Source organism: Myotis davidii, unplaced genomic scaffold, assembly GCF_000327345.1.
Source record: "Myotis davidii unplaced genomic scaffold, ASM32734v1 scaffold143, whole genome shotgun sequence".
NCBI lineage: Eukaryota > Metazoa > Chordata > Mammalia > Chiroptera > Vespertilionidae > Myotis > Myotis davidii.
The window spans coordinates 3,798,729-3,818,966 of NW_006294876.1; the positions used below are offsets into that span (position 1 = coordinate 3,798,729).

The following is a 20,238-nucleotide window of genomic DNA, read 5'->3' on the forward strand; positions in this document are numbered from 1 at the left end:
GAGAGAGAGAGAGAGAGAGAGAGAGAGAGAGAGAGAGAGAGGGAGAGAGAGACAGGGAGAGGGAGAGGGAGAGGGAGAGGGAGAAAGAGAAACATTGATGTGAGAGTGAAACATCAATTGGTTGCCTCCTGCACGCATCCCACCTGGGGATCAAACCCACGACCTTTCGGTGTTCAGGATGATGCTCCAACCAATTGAACCACACTGGCCAGGGCTCATTGGACTTTTATAGATACAGTTCCACAAATAATACACACCCTTTATCTGACAATACTATTATTGGAAATAAAATGAAACAAAAACATCCTGTGTATATTTTTTCTGTTTTCTACAAAGGAAGTATAACATTTTTCAGAATAAGTCAAATGCATACATTATAGTTGTAAAAAGTGAAGCAATTCTGGAAAAAAGAATTGCTTCTCCATCAGAATATGGAATGCTATTGGCAAAACCAGTAACAGAACAAAACAAAAGACATTGAACAATATGTGGGAAAATCAGATTGTTTCAAAAATCTTTCCTCCCTTTCCCATCCAGGTTAATTTATTCCTAGAGAGTCTTGCTTTGTGTGTCTATAGCATTTATTGTTTCCCTCCCCACTTAGGTACTTGGAGAAAAAACGACTTTGCTTTCCTCGCTTCTTCTTCGTCTCGGACCCGGCCCTTCTGGAGATTCTGGGGCAGGCCTCGGATGCGCACACTATACAAGCCCACCTGCTGAATGTGTTTGACAACATTAAAAGTGTCAAGTTCCATGAGAAGGTTCGCCTAACTCTAATTACTGGCCAGCGATGACCATATTTAGGATCTCTGCTGTCTTTACTAAACAGCTCTCCACTTACTGCCCTGGCCATTAACCCTCAGCCGGTGACTAAATACAAGCTTTTGAGCCCAATTTACCTGCAGAACTATGTAATTTTTTTAAGATCTAGAGTGTAGATCTGAATAACAAATAGTTTAACTATGATTAAGCATGTAATGTACATAGCTTTCATGGTTTTACATGCCAAGTTAACTGTTTAGAGATTCGATCAAAGAAGGCACCAGTTGCTCATCCCAGCATGCAGTCTGCACTTGTTGAGCAACTATCACGTGCCGTGGCAGATGTCGTCTTGACAGTGGGAGCATACAGAGCTCCGGGAATTCACGCCCTGGTGGCGTCCCCAGCGTGCAATTAGTGCAGTGGTACAGCGATGCCATTGTAAGTAGTGAAAAGCCAGTCATTGAAGTTCAAGCCCCTTGCTATGTGCCAGGGCTTCAAGGAGAAATGCATCACAAATAGCACTGAAGTCGTTCTTATGCAGCACAACATTGAGAGAAATTTGACATTAAAATTAAACTCTTGGTAATTTTTGACTTGCTGTGCTGGTATTCTGCACAAGGATCAGAGAAATACTTGTCAGGGAGCCCTCACCTGGGTGGAAGGGTGTGGGAGGAGGCTTCGTGCAGGAGAAGATGGTGTTTGAACGGATTTTTTGAAGGTGAGTGGAACATAGTCAAGCAGATAGAGAAGGGATAGACACATGGTCCAGTCAGAAGGAAGGGCACGTGGAGGTATGGGCAGGAATGTGGGTGTGTGAGGGAGTGTATTCGTTTCCCGAAGCTCTCCTGGACTGGAAAACACAAGTTTATTCTCCCACAGTTCTGAACTGAGATGTCAGCAGGCTGTGGGGACAATCTGTCCCATGCCTCTCTCCTCGTTTCTGGTGGTGGTCAGAAACACTGGTGCTGCTTGGCTTGTAGACACATCACTTCAATCTCTGCCTTTGTCCTCACATGACATTCTCCCAGTGTGTCTGTCTCTAAATATCCTTCTCTTTCTAAGGATGCCAGTGGTTGGATTAGGGCCCACCATTATCCAGGACCTCATCTTAACTTGATTTTATTTCCAAAGAAGGTCCCAGTCACAGGTACTGGGGCTTAGGGCTTTGACATATAGTTTGGGGCTGAGAGACACAATTTAATCCACAGCCAGAAGTGATGAGCAAAGGGTGGACCAGATTCCAAAAGGCCACCCATTCTACTCCATTGTGAATGTGACAAGATACAAGGGAGGTTTTTATGCAGGGCAGGGCAGTGACCTGATTTGAGTTTCAGAAGGATTCTCTGGCTCATGTAGGTGCTGGAATAGAGGGGAGCATGGAAACCAGTGTCAGAAGTGACTGCAAGGTCAGGATGGAAGAGGCTGAGCTGCTGCAATAAAGTCTTGACCAAGGGGGTGAATAGAGAGGAATGGAAAACATGGAAATGGTTTTAAATCAATGTTTGTGTAAATCTACTGGACTCGTGGGTTGAAAGAAGGGATTGAATTACCTGGGAAGTTCTTTCTGATGTTCTGCTTAAATCCTTCAGTAAAAGCACTGGAACTTCATGGTACTTGGTGAAGCTTTTCACACTCTCATTATACATTGAAGATAATTTAAATTTTCTCATCTAAAGCTGCTACTCATAGCAATTACTTTAAAAAAATAGCACTGATTTTTTGTTGTTTCTGCCTTAAGGTGTCTACAACCAGTGGCAGATTATGGTTTTGTGGGTCCTAAATATTATACAATTATAAATACCAATTTATGTTTAGAACCTTGGAATGGGTTCATGTAAGTGAGAGGCCCTGAAATGTAAGACTCATTGGCTTCATTAATACAGTTCTAAAGCTGACATTTAGGATTCAGTTCTAAATCTGAGACCACTTACTAATGAAGAAAAACAATACATATTCACATTTACTTTATAGTTTGCATTATATATATGTTTTTCCAATTGGCATGAATAGGAAGGTGGGTAGTGAAGTAGAGAAGTGAGGAAGGCATTATTTGTAATGTCTAATTTTAGGCAAGAGATTTAGTCTCAGAGGTTTGTCCTCCAACATTGCCTGATCAGTGAATGGCAGAGCATCATTCAAATCTGTCTTTTAGAACCTCAGACACCATGCTATCCTCATCATGCCATACTGCATGGAGCTTGAAGTGGAATGACAAGATGAGGAGCTGGGTTTGGAGGAGAAAACATTGTGAGCAACCAAGGGCTCCTGTAAGGAGCACACTGTTTCGTACAGGATTGGAGTTACCTTGTAAGGTGTTTGCTTGATCATATTGGCCAGGTCATTGCTAATGTCAACTTGATAAGCTCGTGGTGTGGATGACAATCTCTTAGGAAGTTTCATTTCATTTGCAGAACTGGAGATTTTTTGATTGTTACATTTGTATTGAATATTTCTTTTAGAAAACAAGTTTTCCCCTCTCAAGTATAGACTATTTAGAATGGATTTAGTATTCCCTTTTAGCTTCATGGATAACTTCTTTTTTACTGTTTTGAAATTGATTTTATGTCACATTTTGACTTTTATGTTATAATCTGTAGCTTAGCTTCTGTCGGAAGGAAAACATTGACACGAGGGCAATGGAGGAATATATTCTTTATATGAATATAGCTATTTTTTTTGGCTTCTAACATAGATCTATGATCGCATTCTGTCAATTTCCTCTCGAGAGGGTGAGACGATTGAATTGGATAAACCTGTGATGGCAGAGGGCAATGTGGAAGTTTGGCTCAATTCTCTCCTGGAGGAATCTCAGTCCTCATTGCATAATGTGATTCGCCAGGCAGCTGAAAATATTCAAGAAACAAGTTTCCAACTGATTGAATTTCTTTCTTCCTTCCCTGCTCAGGTCAGTGTGTTGAAATTGGAAAGTATTTTTTCACAGAATAGTCATTTTAGAGCTCATATATTTTCTATTGTAAATGACACAACTGGCTTCTATTTAACTCTGGACCAATATTAAGATTTTTATAAGGATTTGATAAATATATATAAGCTTAAAGGTTTCAATGACAGATTATTTGGTTATATATGTGCACATATATACATATATGAGTGTTGTAGAGATAATTGATATATTTTGTTTAATTTTAAAGTTTTTTTCTTACTGAATATCCTTAGCACATAAATCATAAAAATGTGCTGAGTGTATGTATGCCTTACCATAAAAATGAGAAGTATATATCAGCATTAAAATTCAGAAAACAATATTTTCTTAGTCATTGTGATAAATAAAGATCTTGCAAGTATCTACTATGTATAAACTGTGTGTTAATTTGGGAAAAGCAGGTTTAAGATGCATGTTTTCCCAGCCAGTAACTTAAAATCTAGCTAGGGAGAATTATCGCTTAAACAATAAATGACTTAAAGTTATAAGAAAAAAATTATAGATATATTGTGAGGCTATGCATACTTAATTGTCAGGTAAACAATATGAATAGTGTTTTCCTAGGTTCTGATAAAACATATAAAGTTGATGTAATCAAAGGTGACATACTTGGATAATCACAACTATTCACTACACTGTAATTTCTGTTTGTTTTTTAATTTTATTTTTAATTCTTTAATCTTTTTTATTGAACTTATTAGAGTGACATCTATAATAATAAAAGCATAATATGCTAATTATACTGAACAACCTTCTGGACGATCTTCCGGATGGAGCCAGGGCTGCAAGGGAAGCCTGGGTCCCGGCCAGCGGCCCGAGGGAGGCCCGGGTCCTGGGTGGGTGCCCGAGGGAAGCCGGTGCCAGCAGCCAGGGCAAGGAAGGCCTACTCTTGCACAAATTTCGTGCATCAGGCCTCTTGTTGGTTAATAAAATTATATAAGTTTCAGGTGAATAATTCTATTCGTATTCCATATACACTCATGAAGCCCTTTTTATTTCCATAGGTTGGATTGTTAGGAATTCAGATGATATGGACACGGGATTCAGAAGAAGCCCTTAGAAATGCTAAGTTTGATAAAAAAATCATGCAGAAAACCAATCAGTCTTTTTTGGAGCTGTTGAACACATTGATAGACCTCACAACCAAGGATCTGAGCTCCATGGAACGAGTTAAATATGAGACTTTGATCACTATTCACGTGCACCAAAGGGATATCTTTGATGACCTGGTAAGTGCTCTGTGAATGCTGTGGCATATACAGAAGCGCAAATACTAGACACTATCTGTGCTGACCCACTGGAATTATGACTTCAACGAAAAGGTTAAATTCAGGCAAAAACTCATCTTCACATTGAGAGTTTGTCGGGTTTTCTTTTCAGTCTTTAGACAAAATTTCAGTCATATTCCAACAGTCGTTGCTAAGATGTTATTGAGGAAATTAGATTTTGTTTTAAAATTTGTTAGGCGATTATTTTAAATACTCAAATGTCATGTAGCATCCTGAAAAGTATTCATTTGTCTTGTGCACTTTTTAGATATCAGTTAAGGGTGACCAGTTTCTTGATACAGAATTGATAAGTAATGTTGCTAGTAGAGCAGTTAATACTTTCTTTAAGGCTTTTGGTAAATCAAATCTTTAACAAGTTCTGCTACATTTTATGTCATTGACCACAAATGGTCTTTTCTAATATAGATGGTGACATTCAGGTGTCATGCAGATTTTTGCCTTTAAAAGAGAACAGGGTGGAAAAGAGTTTAGCAGCTCTTGAAAATAGGAAATGTGAAAAGACATGAAATTTGTCCTCTACTATAAAATAGGACATTAGATAAGAGGCAAAAAGCTCTTCTTATTTTCATAGTAATTTTCAGGATCGTGTCTCACTCCATTATGTAAAAAAGATTATGAAAGATTGGTTCTAATATAATGGAAATAATGACAGCACATTCAAGCTGTTGTGTATTAATCTCTTAATATTTAAGCACTCTCTTTGCCTCTCTGAGAAATAAAGGGTTCAGGGTAATTTTAGATTTCCTATTTGTTAAAGAAAAATGATTAAAGTGGCTCAAAATTTTGGCTAAAAATTTCAGACGTATTGCTGAGCAATAACCTGCCATTAGACATTTTTGCCCTCTGCCAATCCTAGGAAAAATATTTAATGGATTTAAATAAAACCAACAATGTACTTTATCATAATCCCAAGAGATGAGTTTAGTTCTGTCTTTGAACACCAAAATATATTTTCATTGTCTGTATTTCATGGTTAGGCTTGTGGTATTGGACATTTAAGGGTGAAATTTAAGAAATGAATATCTTACTATTAAAATATATCATGCTCTTTAATTGGTGGAACACAATGAGAGGTTTCTCTTGAATTTTCCATGCCCATGTATTCTAAAGTATCTTTTATTTTGCTGATCAATAGATGAGTGGGTTGGATAGTGGTTATAGTTGACATCTCCGACCTAATTAGGTAGTCTTTGAGTTCATTATGATATACATGAATGCTAATGTGCACATTTAATATATAGTTTTCATCCCAGTTTTAACCAATACCTTTTGCATTTCAGTGTCAGATGCATATCAAGAGCCCTACAGACTTTGAGTGGCTGAAACAGTGCAGATTTTATTTTAACGAAGATTCTGACAAGATGATGATTCACATCACAGATGTGGCTTTCATATACCAGAATGAATTTTTAGGCTGCACTGACAGGCTTGTCATAACTCCACTCACAGACAGGTGATGGGACGATTCTGTGATTCCACAACCTCTCTTGCCCCCTCCCCCCTCTACAATTTGCTCAGGGGATTTCTGCTTAATGTCCTTTCATAGTTTATAAGCTCTTTTATATCAAAGGCTTTGAAATTCAGTATTCTTAGCCTTACAGGTGTGTCTGCACATGCGGTTTAGGTTTGTGTTTGAGACAGACTTTGCTTCTATTGCTTTCAGTCTTACAGAGGCATAGTTCAAATGACCTCTGTGGACATCAAAATAGGCAAGAAAGGGGATTAATGGCCATGTGTCCATAGGTGCAAATCACATGGGTCTTAAGGACTGCTTTAGGGACTGTGACATCTCTTGTGGTTACAAAGACAATTAAGATTTTTTTTAGCAGGGAAATAATGGAGTGCCAGTGCAGGTGAAAAGCGATGGGGAGGACATTGGGCTGCACATCTGGAGTTTAGTCCTGTCTTCTGCCTGTTATTTACCAGCTGTGTTAGCGAGATCTGCAGGCAATTTCCCGGGACTCGGTTTCCTCATCTATAAGATGAACCAGGCTATCTCCAAGGGTCCTTTCATAGCTAATACTCTGTAATTCACTTAGTCTAATTTAAACTGGGTGGCATCAGCCACTTGTATATGCTCTGTTCAGGGATGCACTGAATATTAATTTTGGACACAGTGGCTGTGCCTAAAAATCAATATTTGGCCTAAGTAGAAGCTGAAGCTGCATATCAGCTGTTTTCACAGAATGAACCTCTGGGCTATTAGATTGCAACTATTATTAGACAAAACATAAAAGTTTGATATAGCAGCACTGTCACCTGTTTAGACTGTTTCTTCTGTTCTTTTACTTCATTCATGACACTTAAATGAAATGCTTCTGATAGCAGAGAGCTTACAGCAGCCTGGTGGGGAGGCAGAAAACTCTAATGGAGCTGTGGAAGGGCACTAAATCACCGCTCATGAGTGATGACATTTTTGAAAGTAGCAAAGAGGCTGGAAAGGAAAGCAGGGAAAGGATAGAGCGAGCTCCACATACATGTAGGATGTTCTGGGGAGAGTGTGTGCTTGCATGTAAACATACATATGAAGATGCTCTGAGAGATTTTTGCTTATCTCTGGAGGTCACGTCCTAGAGATTTAGTCCTGAGTATACTAGTATGCTCCCAGAAATGGGGTGAAGATGTGGTCATTTAGTAGTGTGTGATTTAAATCTCATGTGACCGCTGGTCCCCAACTACATCAAATGATGAACTCACATTCAAAACGGGGTTGCTCTACTTTAATGGTTCCAAATCTGTTTCCTAGAATACTATTTTTCAGGAGTGGTAGGTCTGTGAAGAAGTTGCAACATTAGTTTTGGAATTGCTGGGTACTGTTTTTCATACTTGGACACTCTCAATTACATTATCCTAAGAAAAGCTGTTTAACCTTTTAAAGAGTTTTCAATCTTATTTGACCATAGACCACCCCTTTCTTTTTCCTTAATGCATGTAATAGCCATAGGATATGTGCATTTTAGAAGGCAGCTTTGGAAATGTTATGTGGGGACAATGGCCTGGATCTTCTTCTTTCTTCTTTCTTCTTTCTTCTTTCTGCTTTCTGCTTTCTCCTTCTCCTCCTCCTCCTCCCTCCTCCTTCCTCTTCTTCTTCTTCCTCCTCCTTTTCCCCTTCCTTCTCCTCTTCTTCCTCCTCCTCCTTCCTCCTCCTCCTCTTCCTCTTTCTCCTCCCTCCTCCTCCCTCTTCCTCCTCCTCTTCCTCCTCCTCTTCCTCCTCCTCTTCCTCCTCCTCTTCCTCCTCCTCTTCCTCCTCCTCTTCCTCCTCCTCTTCCTCCTCCTCTTCCTCCTCCTCTTCCTCCTCCTCTTCCTCCTCCTCTTCCTCCTCCTCTTCCTCCTCCTCTTCCTCCTCCTCTTCCTCCTCCTCTTCCTCCTCCTCTTCCTCCTCCTCTTCCTCCTCCTCTTCCTCCTCCTCTTCCTCCTCCTCTTCCTCCTCCTCTTCCTCCTCCTCTTCCTCCTCCTCTTCCTCCTCCTCTTCCTCCTCCTCTTCCTCCTCCTCTTCCTCCTCCTCTTCCTCCTCCTCTTCCTCCTCCTCTTCCTCCTCCTCTTCCTCCTCCTCTTCCTCCTCCTCTTCCTCCTCCTCTTCCTCCTCCCTCCTCCTCCTTCTCCTCCTCCTCCTTCCTCCTCCTCCTCCTTCCTCCTCATCTTCCTCCTCCTCCTCCGCTTCCTCCTCCTCCACTTCCTCCTCCTCCCCCCTTCCTCCTCCTTCCTTCTTCCTCTTCCTTCCTCCTTCCTCCTCATTCCTCCTCCTCCTCTTTATTCTTCTTTAAATCTTGCGCAGGTTTCATTTCACTGCGGTGTTTCAGAATATGTTCTAGATGCCAGTGCTTTGGTTCCAGTGCTGTCTCTACCCCTCAAGGTGTTACATCACGTTGGCCCAGGCTCTGGGAATGAGCATGGGAGGAGCCCCCGCTGGACCTGCAGGAACGGGCAAAACAGAAACCACCAAGGATATGGGACGATGTCTTGGGAAATATGTTGTGGTTTTCAATTGTTCGGACCAGATGGATTTCCGAGGGCTTGGACGGATTTTTAAAGGTGAAGGTTATGTTTTTCTTTTCTTTTATCTGATGAGAAATTTCAGTTAAGGTGGAATAGGTTAAGATTTATATTTCAATAATTGGCTTCATTTTAGGGTCATTGTTACACGTTGTAACTCTTTTTGGAAAATCTGAATCTTAGTAGTGTTGAGTGGATCAACTGTCAATGCCACTGGCCTTTCATAATGCTTCTTTCACTGCAGGCTGGGTGCTTACGGAGAAAATGCCACACTGCGAGCTGTTCTGCGGGCGCTCTCTGCATGTCTGTTTGTTCCGCTTTATGTTTGCAACCAGCTTATGTCTGGCTTGTCTTGGCAGCTGCGTAATGTCCTTTTCCTTGGCCTTCCAAAAATTGCATACTAATTGTATTTTCCATTCCATTCTGTTTCCTTGCTAAGGACTGGCACAATCTGGATCCTGGGGTTGTTTTGATGAATTTAACCGTATCGATCTACCAGTTCTCTCAGTTGCAGCCCAGCAAATTTCCATTATTTTGACATGCAAAAAGGAGCATAAGACATCTTTTATTTTTACTGATGGAGATAGAGTGACTATGAACCCTGAATTTGGACTTTTTCTAACCATGGTAAGGAAGCTCTACTGAATTTCTGCCTCTTGTCACAGGTTTCATATATCTCCTTGGTCATATGTCACCTACCTTCCATGAATGGAAACTGGGATTGTAACTTTCACTCCTGGTTGAAAGCCTTTGGAGTTAAAGCTCATATTAACAACTCACCAGTTAATCTCTTCAGGGAAAAGGAGAGGGAGATAGGTAAATGAATTCTCTGGTTGTCATTCCAGATTTGTGGTGTGTACATAATGGATCTTTTAATGTCCTACTGATGTATGCTGCTTGCCCCATGATCATATCATTCATCCTAGGGTTTTATTTTATGTAGAATCCTGGCTATGCTGGGCGGCAGGAACTCCCCGAAAACTTGAAGATTAACTTCCGCTCCGTGGCCATGATGGTCCCTGACCGTCAGATTATCATAAGGGTGAAGTTGGCTAGCTGTGGCTTCATTGACAACATTGTTTTGGCCAGGAAGTTTTTCACGCTCTACAAGCTATGTGAAGAGCAGCTTTCTAAGCAGGTGTGACATTCTGAAGTTTTTCTATGTATGCAAGTTTCATTTTCCTATTGAGTGAAATGTTTTCATTTTGAAAAATTGTAGGCTAGGGTTGTTGACAGATACCTTATTGATATAAAGTAGAAAGTTATGTATTATAAAAATAATTTTGTATGCATAGTCTTATTAAGAAGTACATTTAAAGAAATTAATGTTTATGACATAGAAATGAAGTAAGTACTATCTGGACTGATTATAGATATTAATATTTTCTCTTTATCCCACCTATACATTTATCATAATATGTGTTATGTGTTCTTATGGTTTTTAGCAACCTTTCAATCATGTACTCTTTTCACTTTCAAGCTCATTCAGGTATTTGGCCAAGCTTTGCTATTTGTCTGTATAACTTCTTTGCCAATTTCCTGTACTGTTTGGAGTAGCCTATTCTAACTTCATGGGATTTCAGAGTTAAGAGGCACACAATTAATCATTTATTACTTCTGTATTAGTTATCTATTGCTGTGTCATAATGGCCACAAAATTACTATAGGAAGAACAATATGTATTTACTATCTCACACTTTCTGTGGGTCAGGAGTCCTGGCACAACTTGGTTGGGTCCTCTGTTTAAAGTCAAACAAGGCAGCAGTCAGGTGTTGGCTGGGGCTGTGGTTTCATCTGATGCTTGACTGGGGACAGATCTGCTCCCAAACTCACTCATGTTGTTGGCAGAATTTTTTTCCTTGAGGGATTCTTCCTGGCTGTTGGCTGGAGAAGGACACTTTCAGTCCCCACAGGCTGTGTGCCGTTCTTTGCTACCTGGGTTTCTTCAACATGGCCATTTGCTTTCTCTAAGTCAGCATGGGAAAGAGGCTCTAGCAAGATGAGTGCTACAATCTTATATTAGTCAGGATTCTTCATAGAAGCAGAACCAATAGGGTATATATGTTTATATATAAAAGATTTATTATAAGGCATTGCCTCACACAGTTATGAAAGCTGGAAAGTCCCATGATATGCTGTCTACAAGAGGTGGCCCAGGAAGGCTGGAGGTATAGTTTGAAGGGTTGATGGTGTAGATTCCAATCTCAGTCTGAAGACCAGAAACTAGGAGTTACCGAGGGCAGGAGGTAGATATCCCAGCTTAGCAGTCAGGCAGAGAGGACGAAGAGAGTGAATCCAATGGGTTCCTCCAGTCTTCAATGGGTTGGATGGTGCCCGCCTACATTGGGGAGGGCCATCTACTGTACTTAGTCCATAAAGTCAAATGTTACTGTCTTTCAGAAACACCATCACCAGAAATAATGTTTAATCAGCTCGCTGAGCATTTCATGACCGAGTCAAGCTGACACATAAAATTAACCATCACAAATCTTACATAATGTGACCACATAATCATGTACATGTAACCGTATGCAACCTGTCACCTTTGCTGTTTTCTATTGGTTAGAAGCAAGTCACAGGTCCTGCCTACGCTCAAGGGGTAAGATCACACAAAGGTACAAAGACCAGGAGGCAGGGATCATATCATAAATTTCTAGAATATATAAGTAAAAATTACTAAAAGCACATGCTGAGTAATTATATATTGTAATAAGCATAAAAATAAACTGACTAACACCCCTAACATATGTAACTCTTTGATTCCTCTCCTCACTCTGGCCTTATTCCAAACTTTTTTGAATTTACTTGTTATTACTTACAATTTATATTCTCACTCAAAAGATCTTTCCTTACGAGTGTTCAAGCACAGACAGAGCCTTTTGACCCTGGCTATTGAGCTTTCCTGGTTAGACTGACCCTATTTTTGCCACCACCATTCTTGGTTTCTTCTGTTTATTGCAGACTTTACTCACTCATTCTTATCTTTTCTGTGTAAAAGAAATATTTTTTACAATGTAGAGAAATTCCCACATCACTGACTCCTGTTCTCTTCTTCTCAGGACTTCAATCTTTCTGCACTCCTGTAGCCCGCACTCTGTTATTTATTTATCTTCCAAATTATTAGTACTAAATGATGCACAGTGCTCCCAGGTACCTTAGCAGATACTTGTTTTGGTTTTGTGTTTTGTTTTCCTATAGGTATTTTTTTTGTGTGTGTGTGGTAAAAAACATGAAACATTAAACTTACCCACTTAACCATTTTATTTTTTATTTTTTACTATTGTTAATGGCAGAGTATATATCTATATCTATCTATCATCTATCTGTATATATCTATATGTATACTAGTATACACACACACACACACACATATATAATTTATCTTTATTGTTGAAAGTATTACAGATGCCCCCCCATTGACCCCCTCTTCCCTGCTCGCCTCTCCTACCCCCTCCCCAGGCCTTCACAACACTATTGTCTTTGACCATGGGTTATGCATATATGCATATAAGTTCTCTGTTTAATCTTTTCCCTTTCCCCCCTTTCTCTCTATTCCATGCTTCCATGACTCTGGATTTGTTTTGTTTGTCAGTTTATTTTGTCCATTAGATTCCACATATAAGTGAGATCATGTGACATCTTAACCATTTTAAGTGTATACTGACGGCTTAGGCCTGCTCCCCGCAAAGCTGTGAAGCAGATTTCCAGAAATTTTTCATCTTGCAAAACTGAAACAGCTCTTTAAACAGCTCCTCTCTCCTTCTGTTTCTATAAATCTGACTATTCTAGAAGCATCACATAAGTGGAATCATCTAGGATTGTCTTTTTTGGTGACTGGCTTATTTCACTTAGTACAATGTCTTCAAGGTTCATCCATATTGTAGCATATGACAGGATTTCCTTCCTTCTTAAGGCTGAATGACCTACCCTTGTGTGTATATACCACACTTGATTTATCCATTCATCTGTCCATGGACCCCTCAGCCCGCCTGCCCTCTCTCACAGTCCAGGAACCCTCAGGGGATGTCCTACTGACGGCTTAGGCCTGCTCCCCGGAGGGAGCTGCACTCGGGCTTCCCTCTGCAGGAGGCGACTGGGCTGATCAGGTGAAGGTTACTGGCGGCTTAGGCCTGCTCCCCAGAGGGAGCTGCACTCAGCCTTCCCTCTGCAGGAGGCGACTGGGCTGATCAGGTGAAGGTGCCACCCCCATCACCCCTCCGCTGCTGCCGGCTGCCATGGCTGCCTGCCCTCGGCGCTTGCAGCTGCACAGCTTTGTCTGGAAGGACATCTGGAAGGATGTTCGGCTGTCTGGTCTAATTAGCATATTATGCTTTTATTATTATAGATATGTACTAAAATTTGGCATGATTGAGTTTTTAAAATATATATTAAGGCAATAATAAAGCTGGGGGCTTAGCTTCTGATTTGTTCTTATTCTTCTCCCCTGTAGGTAATCCTGGAATGTAGCTACTTTACTTTCTTCTTAATACCCTGCCTGTTTACTTACCAGTGCATATGATGGTCATAACTGAGGTCTCAGTTTAATTCTGGTTCAGAATTTCAGCTTTAGAGATATGAGGACATATTCTTATGGATTACTGATTAAGAAGAAGCTCAAGGGGATGTGTGTACTCTAAGAAGAAATTTATGCCTCTCTCCCTGTCAAGATATAGCTATTAATTCTGATCTACGGGCTTAAATTAATGATGGTACAGGAAAGGACTCTTGGGTATTCTCTATTTGGTCAAAAATATCTTGATAAAAATGTATTGCTCCACTAACTGTACATGTTCTCTAAAGGCACATCAGCATTTTATTCGTTATGTGGTCAGATTGGTATAGCTTCTGTGTGTAAGTCCATATTGAAAATAAGCCTGGCATACCTTACAATTTTCAGGTACATTATGATTTTGGTTTGCGCAACATTCTGTCAGTCCTGCGAACATTGGGAGCAGCAAAAAGAGCCAACCCCACAGATACAGAGTCCACGATCGTCATGCGCGTCCTACGAGACATGAATCTTTCCAAACTGGTATGATTCACAGATGGAAAGTTCCGCTCACTTAAATATCAGTTCAACTAACTAAGCACAAATGAGATGTAGAAATATTTATTTAATATGCTCAATTTAAAATGCCTAATTATCAGATAAAGTGCTGGGGAACACAACTTTAAATTACACTTTTCAGTTCTTTTTGTACTAACTCATGTCTAATCTAACATATACCTATTCCAATAGAATGTAAATGGGTTAAAAAAAACCCCACAGGTTATGTTTTCAAAAACTTTGAGTCATTTTGTGTTTTAGAGCTAAAATCTCACTTTTCTTAAAGTTTGTAGAGCCTGGCAGAGAATTATATGTAAATTTTACAAGTGTGTAATAATTTTGTATGTTTCATTTTGTGGTAGAGACTGATAATCAGTTTTCCACTATCAGTGGATCTATGTACAGGTGACAGAATGATATTTTTTTATTTCAAAATAAAAGTATGAACCAAATTCTAATTCATGAATTTGCTACTATCTCTCATTAAAATTCTTTTAAGTTAGAAATTTTAGACTATGTAGCAATGCCCCAAGCTGATTATTTCTAGGAAAGTTGTCATGTAGACCACATTTAATTTCCTTCTATTTTCTCCCATTTTTTCTCTTCTTTCTCCCTTTCCTCTCCTTCCTTTTCTTTCTTTTTTTTTAAAAAAAAAAGATTTTATTGATTTTATTGAGAGAGAGGGAGAGTGACCGGACTCGAACCTGGGACCCTTGAGTCCGCAGGCTGACGCTCTATCCACTGAGCCAAACCGGTTAGGGTTCTCCTTCCTTTTCTAAAAATAATTTGTAACTTATGGGAAACACCTCTTAACTTCAAAGAAGGTGATATTTATTTATTAACGGTTATGATGAAATGATCTGAGCGGGGTCAGGCACCATCAGTGTACCTGGTCGTTGCTATGATTATGCCAAAATCGTGGGTCTGATTTCTCTTTCTTTTCTTTTTGAGATCGATGAGGATGAACCCTTATTTTTGAGTTTGATTGAAGATCTCTTCCCAAATATTCTTCTGGACAAGGCAGGCTACCCTGAACTGGAGGTGGCAATTGATAGACAGGTAATACATTTCACAGGGCATCAAGTACCCAGTCTGTCTCACCTGGGTTTCAGGGAATCAGGTGGAGCCAGTGCGGCCCAAGTCTGCAGGTTCCAAGAACAACACCTGAGGCTGTGACTGCTGTTTTTGTGAGTGGATGTGATCAGAGTATATTTTAATATTTATTGCTAATGACTATAGTAACATAGAATAAATACATTCAATTTCAATAAAAATTGCTATGTAATTTGCACAATAGCGATTTCCGCTATTCATGTACAAGGATTACTTGGTTATATTTTCAGGGAATAGAGCAAAACAAACCTCAGAATGTGTAAATTCTATTTGTTGGCCTTAGACTGGTTGGCTGTGACGACAGTTTTAAGAGAGGCTGTTGCACCCCAGGACAGAGCTCTTCCTGCCGTTGCACAACCACACGTCCAGTGGCTACTTGCTAGTGGCCCTGGTACTGATGGAAAGCAGATTCCAAAATGAGATGCGATGGGCAGCAGGGGCTGGCAGGGCTGGCTGATGCCTGCCCAGGCCGGTGTGGCTCTGTCAGTGTCATATGCAGAGATCTCATGTGGCCCCGCAGATATCACCTTTCCCTCCCACAATCACTTGTGATTCCTTCCGGGGGCTCTGAGGGAGTCTGCTGCATATCTATATCATTAGGTGTCTAGATTTCCCATGATACTTGTACAGCTTTAACTTTTCATGGTCTCCTAAGAATGGAAATGAATTATGTAAACCTTGTGCCTCAATTTCCTTTCCTAGGAATAAGAGCTGGGGGAAAAATTTCATAGAAATGGTGATTAGCTCATATTTATAAAATACATTTAAATTCCTTGAAGGTATTTCTAATAAAAGTGAAACATGGTAGCATTAAATAGATATTTTGCTTTAAAAATCAATATATAAAAGGTTTAATCTTTTTTTTTATCAGGTAAGAGTGAAATTCGTTTTGCAAATGGTTTCTTTATCAAATGACCTAACTTACTGTAGCATTACCTAAAAAGCTAAGTATAAAGTGATTTGTAAGGTGAGTTGCATTAGTACTTTGTAGCATGCGAAAAATCTGGAGTATATATATAGTGTAAAGTGACACATGATGATTAATCAAAATTATTTAAGTAAAAATAAAAGCATTATTTATAGTACATTTAAGCATAGGATTCTAGTTAAAAGCATGGGCTGTGGAGTTCAATTCCCCATCTCATAACTTTACAAATATTAATCTTGGTCAAGTTACTTCATCGCTCTGTGCCTCAGTTTCCTTATCTGTAAAATGAAGATATCCATAGTACCAATCTCATATTATTGTTATGAAGATTAAACTTAGGATACTTTGGCACAGAGTAACTTCCATACATGCATTTGATAGGTTAAAAACTACCCAGTGGACTTACGAAGAGCTTGACGTTTATATGGAATTTCAGTCAGCCTGGTGTACTAGAAATTTTTCCAGTAATTAAATGTTATCTTTTAAATTAAACATTTAAAATACATTTCATACTTGAGTCTTTATTCTTCAGTTGCTCTTAAGATGTACATTTAATACAATGTTAATATAAATGCATCCAATTCCCAAAGACAAATGCAGATGTTTCTTATTAGCTTGCTATAACATTTGATTATATTCAGCCTGCTTTTTGTTCTGTACATATATTCTTTTATGCAATATATATTTTTAGTGTGATAAAATACGTAATATAAAATTTACCATTTTCGCCATTTTAAGTGGACAGTTTAATGGTATTAAGTACAGTCTCATTATTGTGTAAACATCACCACCATCCATCTCCAGACCTTTTTTCATTTTCTAGAATGAAACTCCATACTTACTAAACATTAGCTCCCCATTCCTCTACCCCCCTCCCCCCCCCGCCCCATGTTCTGTGCTTATTTTGAGCACATTGGTAAGCCCGGCTTGCTGTTGATGTGACTCACTGTAGGGTTTTTGTTATGTTTTCAGGTGGAAGAAGCTGGTTTAATCAGCCATCCTCCTTGGAAACTGAAAGTCATCCAGCTGTTTGAAACACAGAGAGTGCGGCATGGAATGATGACCCTGGGGCCTAGTGGAGCAGGGAAAACCACCTGCATCCACACCTTGATGAAAGCCATGACAGGTACGGGGCAGCCAAGCCGCCTTGCTCTGGGTGACACATTTAAATAGTTGTGGCACATTTAAATTCCCCAAGAGGAAACAAAGGTAGATACATGAATATATTTTTATAGGAGAGGATGCTGCTTTACTGATAATTGGGTACATTTTAAAGAGAACATATTACATTCATGGACTACCGGGGGAAAACATTTCTTTCCAACTTTACTGAGATATAATTGACACATACCATTGTGTAAGCTTAAGGTGTACAAAGTGTTGATTTGATTCATTTATAAATTACAAAATGATTAACACCATAGTATTAGCTAATAGCTCCAAAACATACATAGTTATGATTCCTTTTTTTGTGGTGAGAACATTTAAGATCTACTCTGTTAGCAACATTCAAGTATATGATGCAATATTATTAGCTGTAATCACATGCTATACATCAGATTCCCAAATTTGTTAATCTAATAACTGGAAGTTTGTATCTTTGACTAATGTCTCCCCACTTCCACCCCCCGCCCCCAACTCCTAGGAATCACCACTCTGTGTTTCTGTGAGTTTGCTTTTTAGGTTCCACATGCTGTAAGTCCTCGCTTGGAAACTGACTTTAAGCAGAACGACATAAAATGAAAACAACTTACCATAGGCTAATTGATCCAAGCAAGACTTAAATTCCTATGGCGTATGTTAACTATACATATAAATGAATTTTCCACCTGGAAGCAGATATTTTTTTCTGGGGAAGTTAAACAGATGCATTTAATTTCCAGATATCCCTAAGCCTCACATCGAAGTCCCTAGCCTGAGGTCACCTGGGGATAATGGTCATTGCCATGTTCATGATTATTCTTGTATTCTCTGGTTCTGATTGGACATTGATGACTCTCTTCCTAAGAGTATCAGCAGCCCTTAGCTGTGCCAGAGTTGAAGTCCCAAATTTCATAGAACTTTGGTTGTGGGAATGCATAATACAAGGTCCCACAGGGAAAGGTGTGGGTTGGAACCTCAGTGCACTGATACTGAGTTGCTGGTTGCTGGGAATTGCCTGTATTTATTCTAGGGTCCTGCACACGTTAGATTTAGTCTCAGTTTTCTCAGCTGTGGAATGAAGTGAATTCTGTGCATCAAAGTTCTATCTTTTGGGTTTTCACACGGAGACAGGACTATGCTCTCAGCTAGCACCTAACTCCATCAAAACAGAGCTCACACCTGCAGCGCTTATCACGTGGTTTTCAGTGTGCGGTTAATAGTTGGGATTTTTACATAGCTTTAAAATGATGTGTTCTCCCTTTCAAATTATGCTCAATACATTTGTTGTTGTTATAAAACCGCCTTCTGTTAACTACAGGTGCACCTGGTACAATGACATGAACAAAATGAGCGCTAAATATTAAACCGTACATATACATTATGGATAATGTGTTTGGATAATTCGTGTGGCATCACTGATGTGGGAAAAGCTCTTTACAAAGTTGAATTGATCATTAGACTGTTTTCTGTTTGTTAGCTTGTGCTTGGTTTTAGTATTTCCTGTTTATTATCCTGTTCTTAGTTTTAATAGGTAGGCAAACGTTTGTTATCTTGAGTAAAACATTGTTTCTTGCTGAAAACTTTAATTATCTAAAAGATTGAGAAGATAATTGGGCTGACCTACTGAAGAAGTGCAAGACCCATGTATGTTATTTGTTCCCCATTATTTTTTCATTAAAAAATACTTGGAGGTTTTTCTAGGTTCTGCACTAGAAATGGGAGAACAGGTATGAAAAAAAAATCGACATGTCTTCAAGGAGCTTACAGTGTAACGAGTTACAGACATAGGCACAGATTCCTAAAAGTCAACTTGGCATCACTATGAGGAAAATTTGGATAAGTACTTTGTGAGCAGAGGTGAAGGACAGCAGAATCTTTTCCAAGGAATTATGGGAGGACTTACCGAGCAGGTGCTACTGCATCTGAGGTTGGGAGGCTGGGTAGCAGGTGGATAAGAGGCATTCTTAGCTCAGGGAAGACTCTGCAGGAAGAAGGGACTGGGGACTGCAGGATATACCCAAGGAAGTCCATTGACATGAAGAAAATGCAATTGTGTGTGGGTGGAAGTGGGGAGATGAGGAGGTACAGCAGATGCTATTGGTGCCCAATGCTGTCCCTTTGGCCTGACCCTGCTATAGATGTGGCCGTTGGACAGTTTCTCCCCTCAACACCAGAGGTTTCTCCCAGTTTTTCAGCTTTATGATTTTCCTTGAAGCTATGGAACTGGTTCAGACTGGAAATAGGGGTCGGTGAGAATTAATGTATGAGGCAGCCATACCCTCAACCAATGGGGGAGAACAGTTGATGGCAGACGTTCCACCCCGTGCCTTTTAGAGGAATATTGTTTCTGTGACCAGCTCAGCAATGTACCCTTCTCCCTTTCCAATTATGCGTAATATGTTGACGCCTCTCCTTTCCCATCTCATTCTCTTTCCCCTGACTACCCACCAACTCTCAGCACGTATGTTCTTGTCCCTGGCTTTGCTTCCAGGGGATTTCAAATTAGGACTGTAGATGTGGCATGAGGAGTTTTGTAAGTCATACTCAATATCTATGTTTTATGCTGTAGTTTATGGGAAGCCATTGAGCTGGGGAGTGGTGTGGTCAACCCTGTGTGTAGAAGACCATCTGCTGGCCGAGTAGAGAGTAAACTGAGGAACAGGCGGGTGGTCTGATGTCCATAAGAAGGTGACAGCCAGAAAAGGGTGCCTACTCCACAGCAGAGGCCATGAAAGTGGAGTGATCAGGACACTCAAGAAATGCCTAAGGGGAGAATTGCAGTGGTTCTCAACCTTCCTAATGCCTCGGCCCTTTAATATAGTTCCTCATGTTGTGGTAACCCCCAACCATAAAATTATTTTTGTTGCTACTTCAAACTGTAATTTTGCTACTGTTATGAATCGTAATGTAAATATCTGATATGCAGGACGTATTTTCAGGGGTCGCAACCCACAGGTTGAGAACCGCTGATTTAGAGGAATTACTTTAACCAACATTTTGAAAGTTAAAGATTTTTTTC

General features: G+C 39.8%; 1 protein-coding gene across 1 annotated transcript in view; it reads left to right on the top strand.

The window, feature by feature from the left end:
- The window catches only part of DNAH5 (dynein, axonemal, heavy chain 5), a 190,913-nt gene that overhangs the window by 78,807 nt on the left and 91,868 nt on the right, over positions 1 to 20,238 (top strand). Inside the window, exons 32-41 of the mRNA XM_015567634.1 lie at positions 605 to 761; positions 3,455 to 3,667; positions 4,711 to 4,935; positions 6,276 to 6,448; positions 8,849 to 9,027; positions 9,428 to 9,615; positions 9,932 to 10,126; positions 13,886 to 14,020; positions 14,987 to 15,094; positions 17,049 to 17,202. Coding sequence (XP_015423120.1) covers positions 605 to 761; positions 3,455 to 3,667; positions 4,711 to 4,935; positions 6,276 to 6,448; positions 8,849 to 9,027; positions 9,428 to 9,615; positions 9,932 to 10,126; positions 13,886 to 14,020; positions 14,987 to 15,094; positions 17,049 to 17,202 — 1,727 coding nt within the window. The remainder of the gene's footprint in view (positions 1 to 604; positions 762 to 3,454; positions 3,668 to 4,710; positions 4,936 to 6,275; positions 6,449 to 8,848; positions 9,028 to 9,427; positions 9,616 to 9,931; positions 10,127 to 13,885; positions 14,021 to 14,986; positions 15,095 to 17,048; positions 17,203 to 20,238) is intronic.